The sequence below is a fragment of the Chelonia mydas genome, chromosome 2 (assembly GCF_015237465.2).
Source record: "Chelonia mydas isolate rCheMyd1 chromosome 2, rCheMyd1.pri.v2, whole genome shotgun sequence".
NCBI classification, from domain to species: domain Eukaryota; kingdom Metazoa; phylum Chordata; order Testudines; family Cheloniidae; genus Chelonia; species Chelonia mydas.
In genome coordinates, this window is record NC_057850.1 from 208,537,878 (window position 1) to 208,554,608 (window position 16,731).

General features: G+C 41.5%; 1 protein-coding gene across 3 annotated transcripts in view; it reads left to right on the top strand.

Moving 5' to 3' along the window:
* Nucleotides 1–16,731, top strand: part of DGKB (diacylglycerol kinase beta) — a 500,939-nt gene that overhangs the window by 316,130 nt on the left and 168,078 nt on the right. For all 3 annotated transcript variants that reach the window (XM_043541125.1, XM_037890594.2, XM_043541126.1), the window contains one exon: nucleotides 8,885–8,949. In XM_043541125.1, the coding sequence (XP_043397060.1) occupies nucleotides 8,885–8,949 (65 nt within the window). The remainder of the gene's footprint in view (nucleotides 1–8,884; nucleotides 8,950–16,731) is intronic.

The window sequence follows — 16,731 nt, forward strand, 5'->3', positions numbered from 1 at the left end:
TTCCTCTTGGAGTCACTCACTGATGTTGCATTGACTCAGAACCGTTAAAAGCAGTAGCTTAATAATGGGCCTTGTGCTTGGGCACGTTCACAGTTAGATGTTGTGGCTGCATATTAAAACAATAATAAGCCCTTCCTTTCCTTGTTTCTTTCTTCCACCTCCCAACAGGCATCCCACCAGTTGTATCCCAACTGGATAAAACTTCTACCACGTGAAAAGAAATTAACTGTCCACTAAGTGACACCATGGTGGAACAGTGATGTATTTCCAAATTATAATAAGGGATTTCCCAAAACATTTTTATCACAATTAGTTATATATGTGACATTCCCTGGGATGAAGTACTTTTGTTTCACCTCCTTCGCAAAAAAACCCACAAATCCCATACTTTCTTTCCTACTCCACACCATAAAATATCAATTCCACACACTTTTCTATTCTTCAGAAAACCCATCAATTCCATACTCTTAGTCTCATAACTCACTAATTGTATATTCTCTCACCTGTGATGGTTCTCGGGGGACCCAGAGCTGTGAGTCTCCTTGTTGCCTCCCTGAGACCAGCAGCCTGTTAGCCACCCAAGCACCCTCCTCTGGGCAATGTGAGTCCTTACTTTGCCTTATGGTTAACAATAGGTGTACCCTAGTCCCCAAGCCCTTTTGAAGCATTCTCTGGTAGTGTCCAGCCCCGCCTCCACTGAACACTCACAGGAAATACCAGGGCTGCTGTCCCCAAGGGAATGGTGTATACACCAGCTTGTAGGATTCAACTGAGGGTCAGCACCTTGCTTAATACTACAGCACAGAGATATATTTATAGTGAAACAGAAATAAGTTTATTTTCAAAGATGCAAGAGCTACTGAGTTAGGATAATGGAAACAAAAGGGTTACATATGAAACAAAATCATAACACACTTTTTTAAAGACTAAATTTTACAGGCTAACTACTTGTCTAAAGATGTTTTGTCTCACCCAAAGTCCTTTGCAGCATCTTTCACTAAGGTAGGTGGAGATCCTGTTTTTATGAATGTAAATGTGCTGTCTGTTTACTTCCTAGAATAAAGGGGTATCATTTTGCCTTCTACTTATATTCCCAATTGTTCATTGTCTGTATTCTGGGTGATAATCTTTGTGGCTTATTTTCCTGCATGCTGCTACCTTGTTGATTTCATGTGCCCCTTCTGACTTCCTATGTAGATGTGTAGTCATTGTGTTAACTTACAATGCTTAATTTTCATGACAATATAGAGACAATATAGAGACCAATGAATAAATATCTTTTGTCTGACAGAAAACCTGTTTGTCAACTCTGCCTTGAACAACTTTTAAAACACATTTTCAGTATACTTTTGCATAGTCTCCATCCATCCATTTCACAATGATATTAATGAGCAGCGTGACCCTAGCTTTCATTAAAGACCTCACATAATGTGCTTTGGTGATCCAGAATGTACATACCAGGATCACAATATTCAAGTAACCCCCTTGCTAGTTGGCACTGAGGAGGTTTTGAGTTACATCATCCCAATCCATTAATCCTCCACCCCCTCTCAATATCCTTCAATGCACCAAGCTTGCCCAGTACCTCATGGAAGCTACTCTTGATGGCTTACCTACCTGGCAGCTTTCCTCAGTAGCAGAAGCTGTTGGAGGCAGGCAAACTGCCCTCTGGTCCCTGGCTCCGGAGTGATTGGATGGGATGGAGGGACGGTCCTGTTTTCTGGTAACTGGATCATTGGTTGTCAAATGAGTCTCCTGTGGTTCTGCAATTCATTGGGTCTCCTCTTCCGGCTGGTGCTCCCCTCCCTCCAGGCTGGTTTCTCCCCTGGATTGTGTGGGGAATGGATCTCTAGGCTTCCTCCCAATACTGACCATTCAAACTCTGTGCTTAGATTGGGCAGGCAGTTAGAGGTGAATACAGGACTTCCTCTTAGTACAGCAGTAGTAGTCTTCCTTTTGACGTGCCAGAGTGACTGGTGGGGCTGAGTAGAGAGTATTTTGGTTGCAGGATTTGCTATTTTTATTATTTATTGGTGCACTTGTCATGTTTTCTAGCTGGTACTGGTGTGAGATGCAGGAATATTTTTCTTGAAGTGGCTGACTTGCCTATGTTGCTAGTGAGCTCCACTCACAGCTCAGCATCTGGCTGAATGAGCAGCAGCGGCTTCTTCTTCCCCAACCTTAGAGCAGGCTGAAAACATTAACATGCCCAGCCACAGAATTGTGGGAGGGAGTTTGAAACAATGACCCCTAACCCAAATTTAACCCGTTACTGTCCACCATGAGCATATCACTGTGCACAGAACCAGCCTAAGGAATCTGGGGAGGTTTGAGATATAGCCCTAAAAGTATTTGACTCCATTCACTTTAAAATCCGCACAGACATACCCCTGGAACCCCAACCTGGGGTATTCTGTCTGCTACCGAAGATCCATAAACCTGGAAATCCTGGATGCCCCATCCTCTCAGGCATTGGCACCCTGACAGCAGGATTGTCTGGCTATGTAGACTCCCTCCTCAGGCCCTATGCTACTAGCACTCCCAGCTATCTTGGAGACACGACTGACTTCCTGAGGAAACTACAATCCATCGGTGATCTTCCTGAAAACACCATCCTGGTCACTATGGATGTAGAAGCCCTCTACACCAACATTCCACACAAAGATGGACTACAAGCCGTCAGGAACACTATCCCCGATAATGTAAACCTGGTGGCTGAACTTTGTGACTTTGTCCTCACCCATAACTATTTCACATTTGGGGACAATGTATACCTTCAAATCAGCGGCACTGCTATGGGTACCCGCATGGCCCCACAGTATGCCAACATTTTTATGGCTGACTTAGAACAACACTTCCTCAGCTCTCGTCCCCTAATGCCCCAACTCTACTTGCGCTACATTGATGACATCTTCATCATCTGGACCCATGGAAAAGAAGCCCTTGAGGAATTCCACCATGATTTCAATGATTTCCATCCCACCATCAACCTCAGCCTGGACCAGTCCACACAAGAGATCCACTTCCTGGACGCTACGGTTCTAATAAGCGATGGTCACATAAACACCACCCTATACTGGAAACCTACTAACCGCTACTCCTACCTACATGCCTCCAGCTTTCATCCAGACCACACCACACGATGCATTGTCTACAGCCAAGCTCTATGATACAACCGCATTTGCTCCAACCCCTCAGACAAACACCTACAAGATCTCTATCAAGCATTCTTACAACTACAATACCCACCTGCTGAAGTGAAGAAACAGATTGACAGAGCCAGAAGAGTACCCAGAAGTCACCTACTACAGGACAGGCCCAACAAAGAAAATAACAGAACGCCACTAGCCATCACCTTCACCCCCCAACTAAAACCTCTCCAATGCATCATCAAGGATCTACAACCTATCCTGAAGGACGGCCCATCACTCTCACAGATCTTGGGAGACAGGCCAGTCCTTGCTTACAGACAGCCCCTCAACTGAAGCAAATACTCACCAGGAACCACACACCACACAACAGAACCACTAACCCAGGAACCTATCTTTGCAACAAAGCCCGTTGCCAACTGTGTCTACATATCTATTCAGGGGACACCATCATAGGGCCTAATAACATCAGCCACACTATCGGAGGCTCGTTCACCTGCACATCTACCAATGTGATATATGCCATCATGTGCCATCAATGTCCCTCTGCTATGTACATTGGTCAAACTGGACAGTCTCTACGTAAAAGAATAAATGGACACAAATCAGACGTCAAGAATTATAACATTCAAAAACCAGTTGGAGAACACTTCAGTCTCTCTGGTCACTCGATTACAGACCTAAAAGTGGCAATACTTCAACAAAAAACTTCAAAAACAGACTCCACCGAGAGACTGCTGAATTGAAATTAATTTGCAAACTGGATACAAATAACTTAGGTTTGAATAGAGACTGGGAGTGGATGGATCATTACACAAAGTAAAACTTTTTCCCCATGTTTATCCCCCACCCCCCACTGTTCCTCAGACGTTCTTGTCAACTGCTGGAAATGGCCCACCTTGATTATCACTACAAAAGGTTCCCCCCCGCCCTCCCCCCCCCCCCCCCCCCCCCGGCTCTCCTGCTTGTAATAGCTCACCTTAAGGGATCACTCTGGTTACAGTGTGTATGGTAACACCCATTGTTTCATGTTCTCTATGTATATAAATCTCCCCACTGTATTTTCCACTGAATGCATCCGATGAAGTGAGCTGTAGCTCACGAAAGCTTATGCTCAAATAAATTTGGTAGTCTCTAAGGTGCACAAGTACTCCTTTTTTTTTTTTTTTGTGAATACAGACTAACACGGCTGCTACTCTGAAAACTTTAAAAGGTGTGTGGACCAGCTCTCTGGTCTACTTCTCTGGTGGTGTGAAGCTCGTAATAGATTCCCCAAGGTAAAGAGGATGTTGTCTGGTGATCCCTAGCTGCTATATTTATTAGAGGGTGGATCTTAAATTCACCGCGACCTCCAGATTCCTGCTGCTGGTTTGTTTTGGGCCTTGCAATTAGTTTGTATTTGTTTAGACCATTCTATGTAACACTAACTTCACAAAGAAATGGGCTAAAAATATTTTTTTACATGAAAGCTGAGAGTCTTCATGGGAACAAAGGGCTGCCCTGTTAACAAGAGTCCCATGTGAGTCCCTTCCAGTGTCTCAGTGACATGGAATCCTATGTAAATTGGCCAGGCCTGGGTGCAGGTTAAAGCTACAGAATCTAAGTGCCAATCAATGGATCTTGGAGTCACCGGATTCGATGCACCATTGATGCCAGTCTTATGCCAATCAATTGAAGAGCAGCTCCTCTACTTCAAAGCATATATGTGTGTGGGTACCAGTGATCAGTTTGGTTTATATTTTTTATAAACAAAGTTGTACCCTTTCAGCAATGTTTGTATTAAATTTGTGTGGCATGCATCTGCCTTGTGCTGTGCTCATCAAAATAGATTTTTATGCATTGTCCTTTTTAACCTCTCAGCTCACTAAGTTGCTTGATCTGTTTTGGAGTCAGAAAATGTTCAGATAGGGGAAAATTTCAAGCAAATTAACCTTCCATGGAAAAATAACTGCCTATCTGTCATCTGCAGTAGGCATTGATCCCTAACTTGTTTATGCCTTGCATTTGTTATGCATGTGTAAGCACATTAGCCTTTTCATTTCATTCATTAGACAGTTAGTCCTTGATTAGTGTTTTCTAGTTTCTGTCAAAGACAGTACTACTTCTTTATTCATTTTGTTTTAGGTCTTTCTTTTACTTTTGCCTTACTACAGAGGAAAGTTAACAATTTAAGTACAACGGTGGTCCTTTCTGTTTATTTTTTTCTAGTAAATATACTTTCACTAATTGGAGTGTCTAACATGTGGATAAAGTACCCAAAACGGTGCTTTCTAGATAGCAGAGTTGATTTTGATCTAATGGCTGTCTTTTCATGGAAGATTGGCAGCTCAAGTTTTACTAACAGCATCACTTTGAGGATAAAGTATTTGTAACTGCGGGATTACCTATAATAGTGAATATTTGCCTTGTAAAATTACTTTTCAACTTTCTTATAAATACGATAATACGTGAATGATAAGCAGATGAGACTGACAGGACAATGAGTTTGGGAATACTCCACTGAGACAAGGAAGTTCCACGTGGGAGTTACAAGTGAGGTGAAGCAGATAAGGATGTGTTTAAGGTTAGCACAGTTTCTCTCTCTCTCTCTCTCTCTCTCTGTATTTTTTATCTTGCTTGTAGGCCACTACAGTTGAACTTAAATGGTACTGATTTTACAGATAGATGAATATGAAAAATAGCATCAATAATTTTCTATTTTTCTATTAAATACATGGCACTTAAATACATGATGTGAATGTGGCATGGTCTGAAGGTTTTACTGACACACATTGGGGATTATATATGTAACTTGTAAGTATTGAAGCTACTTGGGAGTAATTTGGTTAGCCATCATAAACTCATACTGCTTAAAATCTTTATTCCATACCACATCATCATGTGTGATGGTTGTGTGTGTGTGCACACATGCGTGTGCACCCAGGCAAACTGTGACTTAGACCCCTTTTAGTGCCTCTTGAGTGTACCCCATCGGGGACATGCCTGACTTCCTGTGCCTCACTCTGGGTGGAACCACATGGCCCAACCACTCTTAGATTGGACTCTGGGCTGTACCTTCCTGTTCCCAACCATGTTAACAACACAGGTCCAACTTGGTTTTGACACCTGTAATAGTTTCCCTTTGAGAGTCCGTGATAGCATATGTTTTCAATGACAAAGAAACAGTATCTTCAAAACAAAGCACTATTAATTCATTCCTCAGAGGTACAAACCACTTAGAGCAAAAAGGGAAAAAAAACAATAAAAAGCCTAGACACTTTTTACTTACACCTTTGTATGTTCCCCTAAAGTTTAAACCAAGCCAATTCCAGCTCTGGCAGGGAGAAAACAGATTGTCCCCTCTATAGTTTCTACCTCTGTCTCTGTCAATCGGGTGTCAGCTTTTCTTTACGCAGCCTCTTCAAGCTCACCCAACCCCGCCTCCCTTTTCTAGGATCTTTGGGGATTAGATGTCCTTTGATCCAGGCTTAGCTTTGGAAAGAGTAAATCATTGTAAGCTGGATGGAGCCAGACAGGTAGTTTATTCCCCACTGATAGCTCAGCCATTGTTTTCTCGTGGATTCTTACACGTGTTATTGTTTTACCTTTTCTGCTTGGTTCCTTAAACAACCCCTTTTGATGTGCCTCCATAGCAAGTAACCCATCATAACCAAACACAGAGAGGCCTTGTGTGATACTCCCTGGGGGTACTCAGGATTGTGAGCCATAGTCACTACTATATACCCTTAGCATCAGTGAGCTTTGTCTGTGCCTGCCTGGGTTCAGCTCCCAGACTCCACCAGCTACTGGCAACACAAGCACCTCTCCTCCAGGCCTCGCTCTCTCTTTACACGTTAGTGTTGGGCACACTTCACCCCACGAGTCGTCCTAGCATCCCCAGTGTCCAGCCCTGCTCCAGTGGACGCTTACAGAATTACCAGGTTTGATGTTCCCAAAGGAACAGTGCACCACAGCTTACTAGTTCATAGATTCATAGATTTCAAGGCCAGAAAGGGTCACGGTGATAATCTATTCTGATGACCTGCCCAACACAGGCCATAGAACTATAATTCCTAGTGTTCACATTAGAGCACAGCTTTGCTTAAGACATAACACTTAAATGTCTGTGTAGAGAAAGCAAGTATAAGGTTTTTTTTAACAAAGAACAGAGATTCATCTGATAGCAAACAGAAATATTGAAACGAAGGGTTACATATAAAACAGTCGTAACATGCTTTCTATGGCATCAACTTAATTGACAATTATACTCCTGTTTAAAAAAGTTTATCTCACCCAAAGTTCTTCCCAACATTTTCAGCCAAGCCTGATTAAGATCCCTTTTTCATGAAGCAAACACACTGGCAATTTACTTCTTCAGTGAAGGATGCCAGGGCTTCTTTCACTCCCAGATATACCAGAACAGACCTTTAATCTTCACCTGAGAACTCCCCCTCTCCCTCTGTTTACCTCTTCCCGTTAATTTTCTTTTAAAGTGCCCCCAAGCTCTTCATTACTATTTAACTTGATATGCTAATAGACTTCTGTTGTAAGACACATAACCGTTAGCTAGCGAGATAAGTGTCTCTCACCTCCTCTCTGGAGAAGTTTTTCTCGAGGAACGAGGAAAGCTAGCTTTGAGTGACTTGCCTTTAACTACAAGGCCTTAAAAACATAATTTCCAATATACATGCCTATCTTCTTACACGTTATCCACACGTGCAACTCGCAATGATTCTGATGACTAGGGTGCCACAGGCTTCCATTAGAGACTTTACATGACGTTCTTTGGTGGACTAGTAGGTAAACACCAGAAACTGGGGATCCCTGTAACCCTTTTATACTCCTGTCCCTCTTCGCACAGAGAGGTCCCTGGGTCACACCTGCACCATATAAAGAATCAGTAGAGATATTTTCAGTCCATCACATTGTGTATAAAAGCTTACCTCTTATTTGTTATTTTTAATCCATGATTTTAAAGTGCTTTATATCCTCTTCATAAGTTAATGTCACCAAATCTGTGTGTATTTGTAATATATATGATATAATATAAAAAATATACCCCCCTACACATTTCTTCCAAGGTGTCTATGAGGTAATAGGACATGTGTATCTAAAGGCTGGGAATGCCTGTGCTCTGGAGATGCCTTATGTAGGGATCTGATTTAGAGATTTAGCATGCAGTCATTTTGTAATGGCAGTGATGGTGGTTCTCCTATATAATGAATCCACTTATTTTTTTAAAATGTGTATATAATATTGGGTAGCCAGATTGTGACCTAGACCACATAGAACTCTATATACAAGACTGTTGAATGGTCCTATACAAATGCTCAGGCTGTATACAGGTGAGGTTACCTGACTGCGTCTTCCATCCTACTTTATCAAATAAAGAGATTTCATAGATGTATTCTGTAGTCCAGCAAAAATAATGATGTGGATAGTAAACCTTCACTGAAAACAAATGCTTGTATGCTGCACAACAGTTAGAGATACTTTCAGCAAAAATAACTATCTCATTCCATTCGTATAAAAAGATGTAACAGACTGTAAAATGTGTAGTAGGTGAATGATCTGGAGCTATATTTCCTAGTTGGAATATTGTATATCTGAGATTTCAAAATTATCAGGGTACTGCTCTGATATAATGATAGTGCACAAAACATCTTGTGGTTTATGTGCCTCGGTTAGAATTTCGATTTTATATTTTGCAGTTTTACCCATGATGATAGATTTACACATTTCTTTTTTCCTGTTAGGATGCTTCAATTGCCCACAGATTCCACATCATGCGAGAAAAACATCCAGAGAAGTTCAACAGTAGGTAAGAACATAAACAATATTTGCATGTGAATAGGTTGTTTTCAAATGGGTAAGATGTATGTTCCATGAGGAGGTAAATTCTGCATTTTCCTTCAATATATTGATTATTATTACAAGACAGAATGTCACTGCATCTTACTTTAAATATCTGGTTCCAGATTATTCCGATTAAAATCAGCGATATCTGGTATCTCAGTTGAAGTGAACAGCATTATAAATAAAGTGTTCTCACATGCAAAATGATTGACTCTTAAGATTAGCATGATAGAGATGATGCACTGTGGTATCTGAGGATCCCTGAGTTGACACTTTGCCATTAGGAACTGCAGAGCACTTATTAGACAGCTGCAGCTGGGGGTCCTTATCTTTCGTTCCTACATACACACTGGTATGTTGACAGGGGACTCTTCCATATATACTCTTCGTGAGGAAGGGCAACTGAATGCTGTTTTATAAATATATACTTCTTATCATTAAGAAGCTTGGGAAATGTCTAAAATGTGCGAACTGAAACTTTGCGTATATCCACGTGTTCCTTTTTGAGTTTGATATGGACTGTTGTTCCAAAGTTTTTTTGGAAATGTAAAATGTGTTAACATGTACTCTAAATACATCTTTCCTCAATAGACTGCTTACTGAGTAGATAAAATCCATAATTCAATACTTGTTTGTCTCTCATATTAGGGTAATTTAACAGATCAACAATGATGGGGAATGGCAACATTTCAGAAGTCTTAAGTAACATTTAAACGCACAAGAGAGGAAAATAAATCAATACAATATATAGGAATATATACTGCACATATTTATTTATATACTTATGAATATATTCTCTCTCTGGGCCAAATTGTGGCATTTACCCACTGATCGGAATTGGGGCCTATGTGGAGCTGCTATGCTCCATAGGGAGATCTTGGAGCAATTGTGCCTCAGGTAAGCAAGCTGCCCTAATGGATGAGAGTTACACAGGCTGCCATTTCTATGGGATAGTGGATCTGCTCTCCCTAGTATGGCTGTCCTGCTTTGTGGACCATTACAGAGTGATGTGAGTGGGGCCATTAACTACTGCAGTGTGGCCAAAAACACTGTGCTCCCCCAACCACAGGGACTGAGGTTGTCACCAGCCATACACCAGGAGGCTTCTTACACATTCAGTACCCCTCAGCATCTGTGAGGATCTATCATGATCCAGGGTTAGATATATTACAATAAATTCAGCAATAAGCGCCCATGTTATAGCACAGTGATGGGCAAGATGCGGTGCCCATCAGGGTAATCTGATTGGGGGCCACGAGACATTTTGCTAACAATTGACCATCCACAGGCATGCCGCCCCCCTCCCCGCAGCTCCCAGTGGCCGCGGTTCGCTGTTCCCGGCCAATGGGAGCTGTGGGAAGCGGCAGGCCACAGGGATGTGCCCGCCACCACTTCCCGCAGCTCCCATTGGCTGGGAACAGTGAACCGTAGCCACTGGGAGCTGCGGGGGGGCATGCCTGTGGACGATCAATGTCAGCAAAATGTCTCGCAGCCCGCAATCAGATTACCCTGATCGGCCGTAGGTTGCCCACCACTGTTATAACCGCTCCTCTTCATAAAGCTCATATATTTTTCACTCCCAAGAAATATATAATGAAGAGAATACAGTGGTTCATAAAGACATATTGCTGGAGCTATCAGACACTTATCAATGCAGGTTTTCTAGACTCTGAAGGTGAAGCTGGTTTATCCGTGGCCCTTCTGCGTATTTTCAGCAGTTGGAAATTTTAATTTATAAAAAGCTCAGCTAATAATATGAGTTTCAGATCAGATTTCATGTCACAATAAATCATATGCCATTAATAACATCTGCTGCAGGCTCACCTTGAAATTCATCTATATTTTAAAGATTCTGATGTTTCTAACATTATCTTAAGGAAATTAATTACAAAAATATATAGTTCCAATCTTTACACCTCTTGTTACTGAGATACTGAAAGAACTTGAAAAGGTAATGATATTTCCAGGGGTTAGAAGAGCTCTCATTCAGATGATATAATATTTATCAAAAATAAATCTAAGTATTAACTGTTAAAAGTTATAATTTGCTAGCATATTTATAATAGAGAAGTTCTAATGTCAACCCAGTCATTTGTAGATAGCCAGAGTGCTACCTTTAAGTATGATATTTTAGACAAAGACAGTACATATCTTTATTCAGATAGTTTCCTGAAGCATTTTGCTACAGGCTTATCATTTTAAAAATATTTGTTTTATTTTACATACAGGGGGAAAATGACAAACCCTGCTAATGTAATTTTACATACAATTATCTCAGATGTAGTTTGTTCTGTTAACAGCAGTTTGCATATGGTGACATTCCATAATGAGAAACCTGCTGTAAGGTATTATGTGAAAACAAATCCCATTTTAGAACTCCACTGAGCCAGTGGCTATAAACTTTGTAATTTACTAGAAGGTGGCATTTTCAAAAGCATCTCGGTGACTTGGGAGCACAAATCCCAATAAGGTCAAAGGGACTTGTACTCCTAAGCCATTTAGCCTCTTGAAAAAATATCACCCTGAATTCCTAAATTCTTATCCTGTCTCTGAAAAAAGAATCCCTCTCAGGCTTGGAGTTCGCTTAGTAAGTTCTGATTTCTCAGAGACGATGAGCATCCAGAACTCCTGTTAAACTAAGTGAGAGATTAAACATTTCTGTAAGTCAGACCATTGCACTGCAGTTCTACTTTCAGAAATGCCTATGTAACAATCTGTTACACAACTAAGATGGAATTCCTTGCTAAACAGAATTTGATTTTTTGTGTTATACAGAATAGATATAGAATCATAGAAGTGTAGGGCTGGAAGTAACCTCAAGAGGTCATCAAATCCAGCTCCCCTGCACTGAAGCAGGACCAAGTAAATCTAGTCCATATCTGACAGGTGTTTGTGCAACCTGTTCTTAAAAACCTCCAGTGATGGGGATTCCACAACCTCTCTTTGAAACCTCTTCTAGAATAGCTGGAATAAGCTCTGAATATCACTTTAGTGACAAAAATAAGTTTTTGTTACTTTAAACAGGCAGTACAGGTTGGGGAGTGTGAGCTGGATTCCATCCTCGCTCATGCACCTCAATAAAATTGATAACTAGATCCACATTGAAGGATAATTCTTCCCTCATTTAATACACCTGTTCAATTCCATTGAAACTAAAACAGGTTATAGCTGCAGCAGTGTAAATTAGGGCAGATTTTTGGCCTGATTTTTTTTTAAATGAACTACTGATGACTCATAAGCTGGAAAGAATCCAACTCGACAGTCTGAACCCAGGTTATATTGGTAGGGCTGGCCATTTTTACTTGTAAACTGAGCAGATGTGATAGGAAAATGAAATGACTGAGATGCAACCACTATGGGACTGCCCCTCCCATGCCAGTTTTATTGTCACTTCTCAGAGGACAACTTTGCTGCCTCAGTTTAACCGTGTATAAAATAGAAATAAAAAATGTTTCTATTTCACTGGATTTGGAGGGATTGTTTAGTGAGTGTTCATAAAATGCTTTCAAAGTAATAGAATCTAAGTATTAGGAACTCCTTCCTCTATTCAACATGTGACAGGAATAATGATTTTCTTTTTCATACAAAGCTTTAACATTGCTAATTTCTCAAAAGTACAAAAAATAAAGTAGGACTGAGATTTTCAAAGTCACCCAAGGGATTTGGACACCCAATTCCCCCCAAAACCTCAACTTAAATACATAGCAAATAAAGAAATGCACATAACTAAAGAATGTATGCAATAGATATACTGTAATCTTTAAAGTTACTCTTCCGAAAACCTAGAGTTGCGTCCTTTAGTGTGATATTTTTCTTTTCAATGATCAAGTGTGTCCCATGGTCTTACTGATAAGATACATACTGTTACCATTCCACAGACACTTAAGGAGGTAAGTGTTTAAATGCATTCATAACTACTAGAATCTGAGTTGTCATAGTAGCCAAACACCGGTGGACTGAAGTGCTGAGATTACTGCACTTGAGAAAGCATGGTTCAATTCCTAGTGCCTCCTGTTCAGAGCAGGATCAAATTTCTTGATTTCAGTGAGCAAGTGTCTAGTAGTTAACCCTTGCAAACTTGCAGAGGACAGCATTTGAAGTAACACAGTATCACTAAACTGGGATGCTGTTAAAATAATCTAGTTTGGTCAGAATGCCCCTGCAGGGAGATCTGTGTATACATCATAGACTGGTGCTGAGAAAAATAGATATATGGTTTATGTGAATTGAACCTGCATGTGGAGACAAACTAAACATTTTACTAAAATCATTCAAGTCCATATTAAATAGTCTAAAATAGTATTTGATTAAATTAAGTTTGCTAACATGACTCTTTAGGTGTGTCTACACTGCAAAGGAAAAACCTGCAGCACTGAATCTCAGAATCTGGATCAATTGACCTGGGTTTGGGCTGCAGTGCTAAAAATACCAGTGTAGATGTTCCTGCTTGGACTGGAGACTGGGCTGTGAAACCCAGTGTAGGGGGAGGCTGGCAGAACCCAAGCTCCAGTGTGAATGGGAACGTTCACAATGCTATTTTTAACCCCACAGCCCGAGCCCTGCAAGCCCAAGTCAATTGACCTGAGCCGCTTAGACTTTCTTTGTAGTGTGGACATACCCTCTGGCACCAAATAGCGCACAAGATATTTTTGAGGTTCAGCAAACTAAAGTAGAATTTATAGCTTGCATTTACAGTTCTAAGTACATCATTTTAGAGATTTTCAAACACGAGTTTCTCTTCTTGATGTATAGCTGTTTTATGATGAAGAAATCCTAAAACAAAAACAATCTCCTATTCCTAATAACTTGATTAGTGTAGAATACTTGACCTTATATTTTACAAATTCACTTTTATCGTGTTTAATTATGCTTCTATTTTATGCCAGTATCTATGCACTTAACCTCTAAAGACACTGGTATTAAAAAAACCCCATTAAATACAAATTTACTTTGTGCAAGTGACCTCCAAGAAAATAAGCCCTCTATTAATGAATAATATGCACATAATTGTGATTAGCTTATAACCTGTAAACTATATGACATGGACTTATTCTGGGAAGAAAGAGAAAGCGGATATTGAAAATAACTGATTTTTTAGCCAGTTCTCCCTCTTCCTCCTGGTGCAGTACTGCAGTATACAAAGGTCAGCATAGCACATCACCTTATCTCACCTTAGATATCCTTTGTAAAAAAAAAAAGTCTCTCACCCCATTAATAGTGCTATATTACACAGGCATTCTGCTGTGAAAGTATGTCCCTCTGTGGGCTCCAGTCCTGGCCTGGTAGCAAAGATAACGGAACACAGTTGCTGTTCTTGCGGCTTTGAAAGCAGAGCAAAAACAATTGCTCCTGAGAGCAAGTACTACAATCACTTTAGGAACTCTCTTCTTCTCCCTGTTTTGGCTATGACTGGATGAGAAGATTCTGTCAGAAGACACCAGCCCAATGCAGAGAGCAGGTTGCAGACATCTACTACCTGTCTCATTGATCCTGCCTGATTACTTTTTTCACAAAAGGATAAGACTCCATGGAACTACACCTCTGAACTCAGGCTCATAATTGCTAATGTAATAGCAATCCTCAACAAAAGCGGAGCACGAGAATCTGTTTTCTGACACAGAACTGGAAATGTTTATATACAATCAAAAGCTGGCTTGTATTGGCCCACCTTGGCCCAGTTGGCTTCTGGTTATAACATGAATTTAGGCCAGGGAGGAGGGGCAGCCCCCTTGCATCTGACCTCAAATGCAGGAATGCCCTCCTCCCCTGAACAAATACCTTTGGTGCACTCACATGTTATGCAAGCACTGGCCTAGACAAAGACAATGTGGGTATCCTGGTGCCATCCAGACTATATTTCAGGTCTACTGGCTTCCATTGGGAACTTATTGAGTAATTATTCATGTTTCTTCACCTTAAAGAACCTCAATATTAGCACAGAGAACATTTCTAAAACATTAGACCAAGATCTGATGTTCACAATGACTAAGATGAGGTTTTCTCAGATAGTCTCCAGACTGAGTCACAAAGCTGGATACAGTTTATGCTGCTTGGGTCAGAACATCAACGGTATAGCAAATGTGTTTGTAATTTTTTAACCATCAAGTTCTCTGATCAGACAACAAGGCCATCCCTTACTACCAAGGGCCTTCTTTCTCTCACATCATGGAGGTGAAAACTGTGCTGTTCCACTAGGGACTTTCTGCAGAATCCATGTGCAACCTACATCTGGTTCATTATGCAGCTGCCCAACTTCTTAAGGGCATAATTATCTAAGCATATGTCACCAATGTTCTGCACCTTTTAGTGGCTATCTATCAAACATTGGGGTCTATGGGGTGGTGCAGGGGAACCCACTCTCTGGCCAAGCATGGCACAGCCCCTGGGCTCACATAGCCCAGTGAGGCTGTCAGTCTATACCTGGTGTTCAGTAGTCTGAAAAACCCTTTCTCTACCCCCAAGTCCATTGGAATATTGGTAGGGGAACCCAGGCCCACCCATTCCACTGGGTTCCAGCTCAGGGCCCTGGAGTTAGGTAAGCAGGGTCAGCGTTCTTCAACTCTGTCAGTGCCCTGAGCTTCTTCCTACCTTCCCCTGGGTCTCTGCAGCCTCTCCAGCCTATTGATCAGTTCATCCCCTCTTGAGCTGTTGCCTCTGGGCAGCTCTTTAGTAGCTTACTGGCAGGAGCCCTTTCTCCAGCCTGCTCACTCCTTTGCTTCCCATCCCTTTGATCCTCCCAGCTGCTGTGGGGCTTCCAATCAGCAGCGCTGGCAATGCCTATATTAACACTTTGGTTGCTGGGCCAGTGTGGGGTACCCATGACAGGGCCATCTCAAAATTCTGTTCTTTGTCTTGAAAGTTCTAATGGGCTAATGACGGGCTATTTAAAAGACAACCTCTCACTGTTAAACACAGCTGCTGCAGAGGGTATCTGGGAGGCTGAAATTGATGGAACTTGTGTTCAAACTTGTGGGGGCTGCTGGCAGCATACTCTGGGAGGAAATTCACCCACATAGAGGGCCAGCACAAGTCTTTTGCACTACATAAGACTTCAAAATATGTCTTCACAGATGACCTGTACCTGCTGATAGTGGGGATCACAATTTAAAGGTTCGGCTGCCCCGGAACAGCTCGAATCAGACCTCTCCCCAAGCTGGTCTCCCCCCTTACCCTCAGTCTTTCCTCCTGGAAAGCAGCAGCCCCTCCCTACAGCTCCCAGCTGTTGCTCCTGTTTCTCCCCATGTGGTACAGCTTGTTGGCTCTGGCGTGCAGGGAAGTGGCCCAGCCACACCATGTGACCAAGCAAGGCCAGCAAACCCTGGCAGAAATCTGGGGAGCATGATGGCATAAGCCCCCTCTGCCTCTCCCCCCGCATTACTTCCGTATGGCTTAGATGGGAATTAAGCAGTATGTACTCGGTACGCTGACCCTCAGCACAGGAGTGGATTTCATACTCTCATTGTAGGGTTCTCAGCTTTGAATTCACTACTGCTGGAGATCAGCGTGAGCTAGGGTTTTCCACTTTTATAATGCAATGTAAGACTTATCTCTTTCACCTAAGACGTTGGTTCTGAAGTGTATCCAGCTGTGTGCTCTAGAAAATTGTGTGCTGTTAATTGTGAGAGGGGATAGGAGGTTTTTTTCTTGAGGGAATTGATATATTTTTATATATATATATATATATATATATATATATAATGGCATCCAGTTTATTAGAAGAATGGTTGTCTTAGAAACATGTATAAAA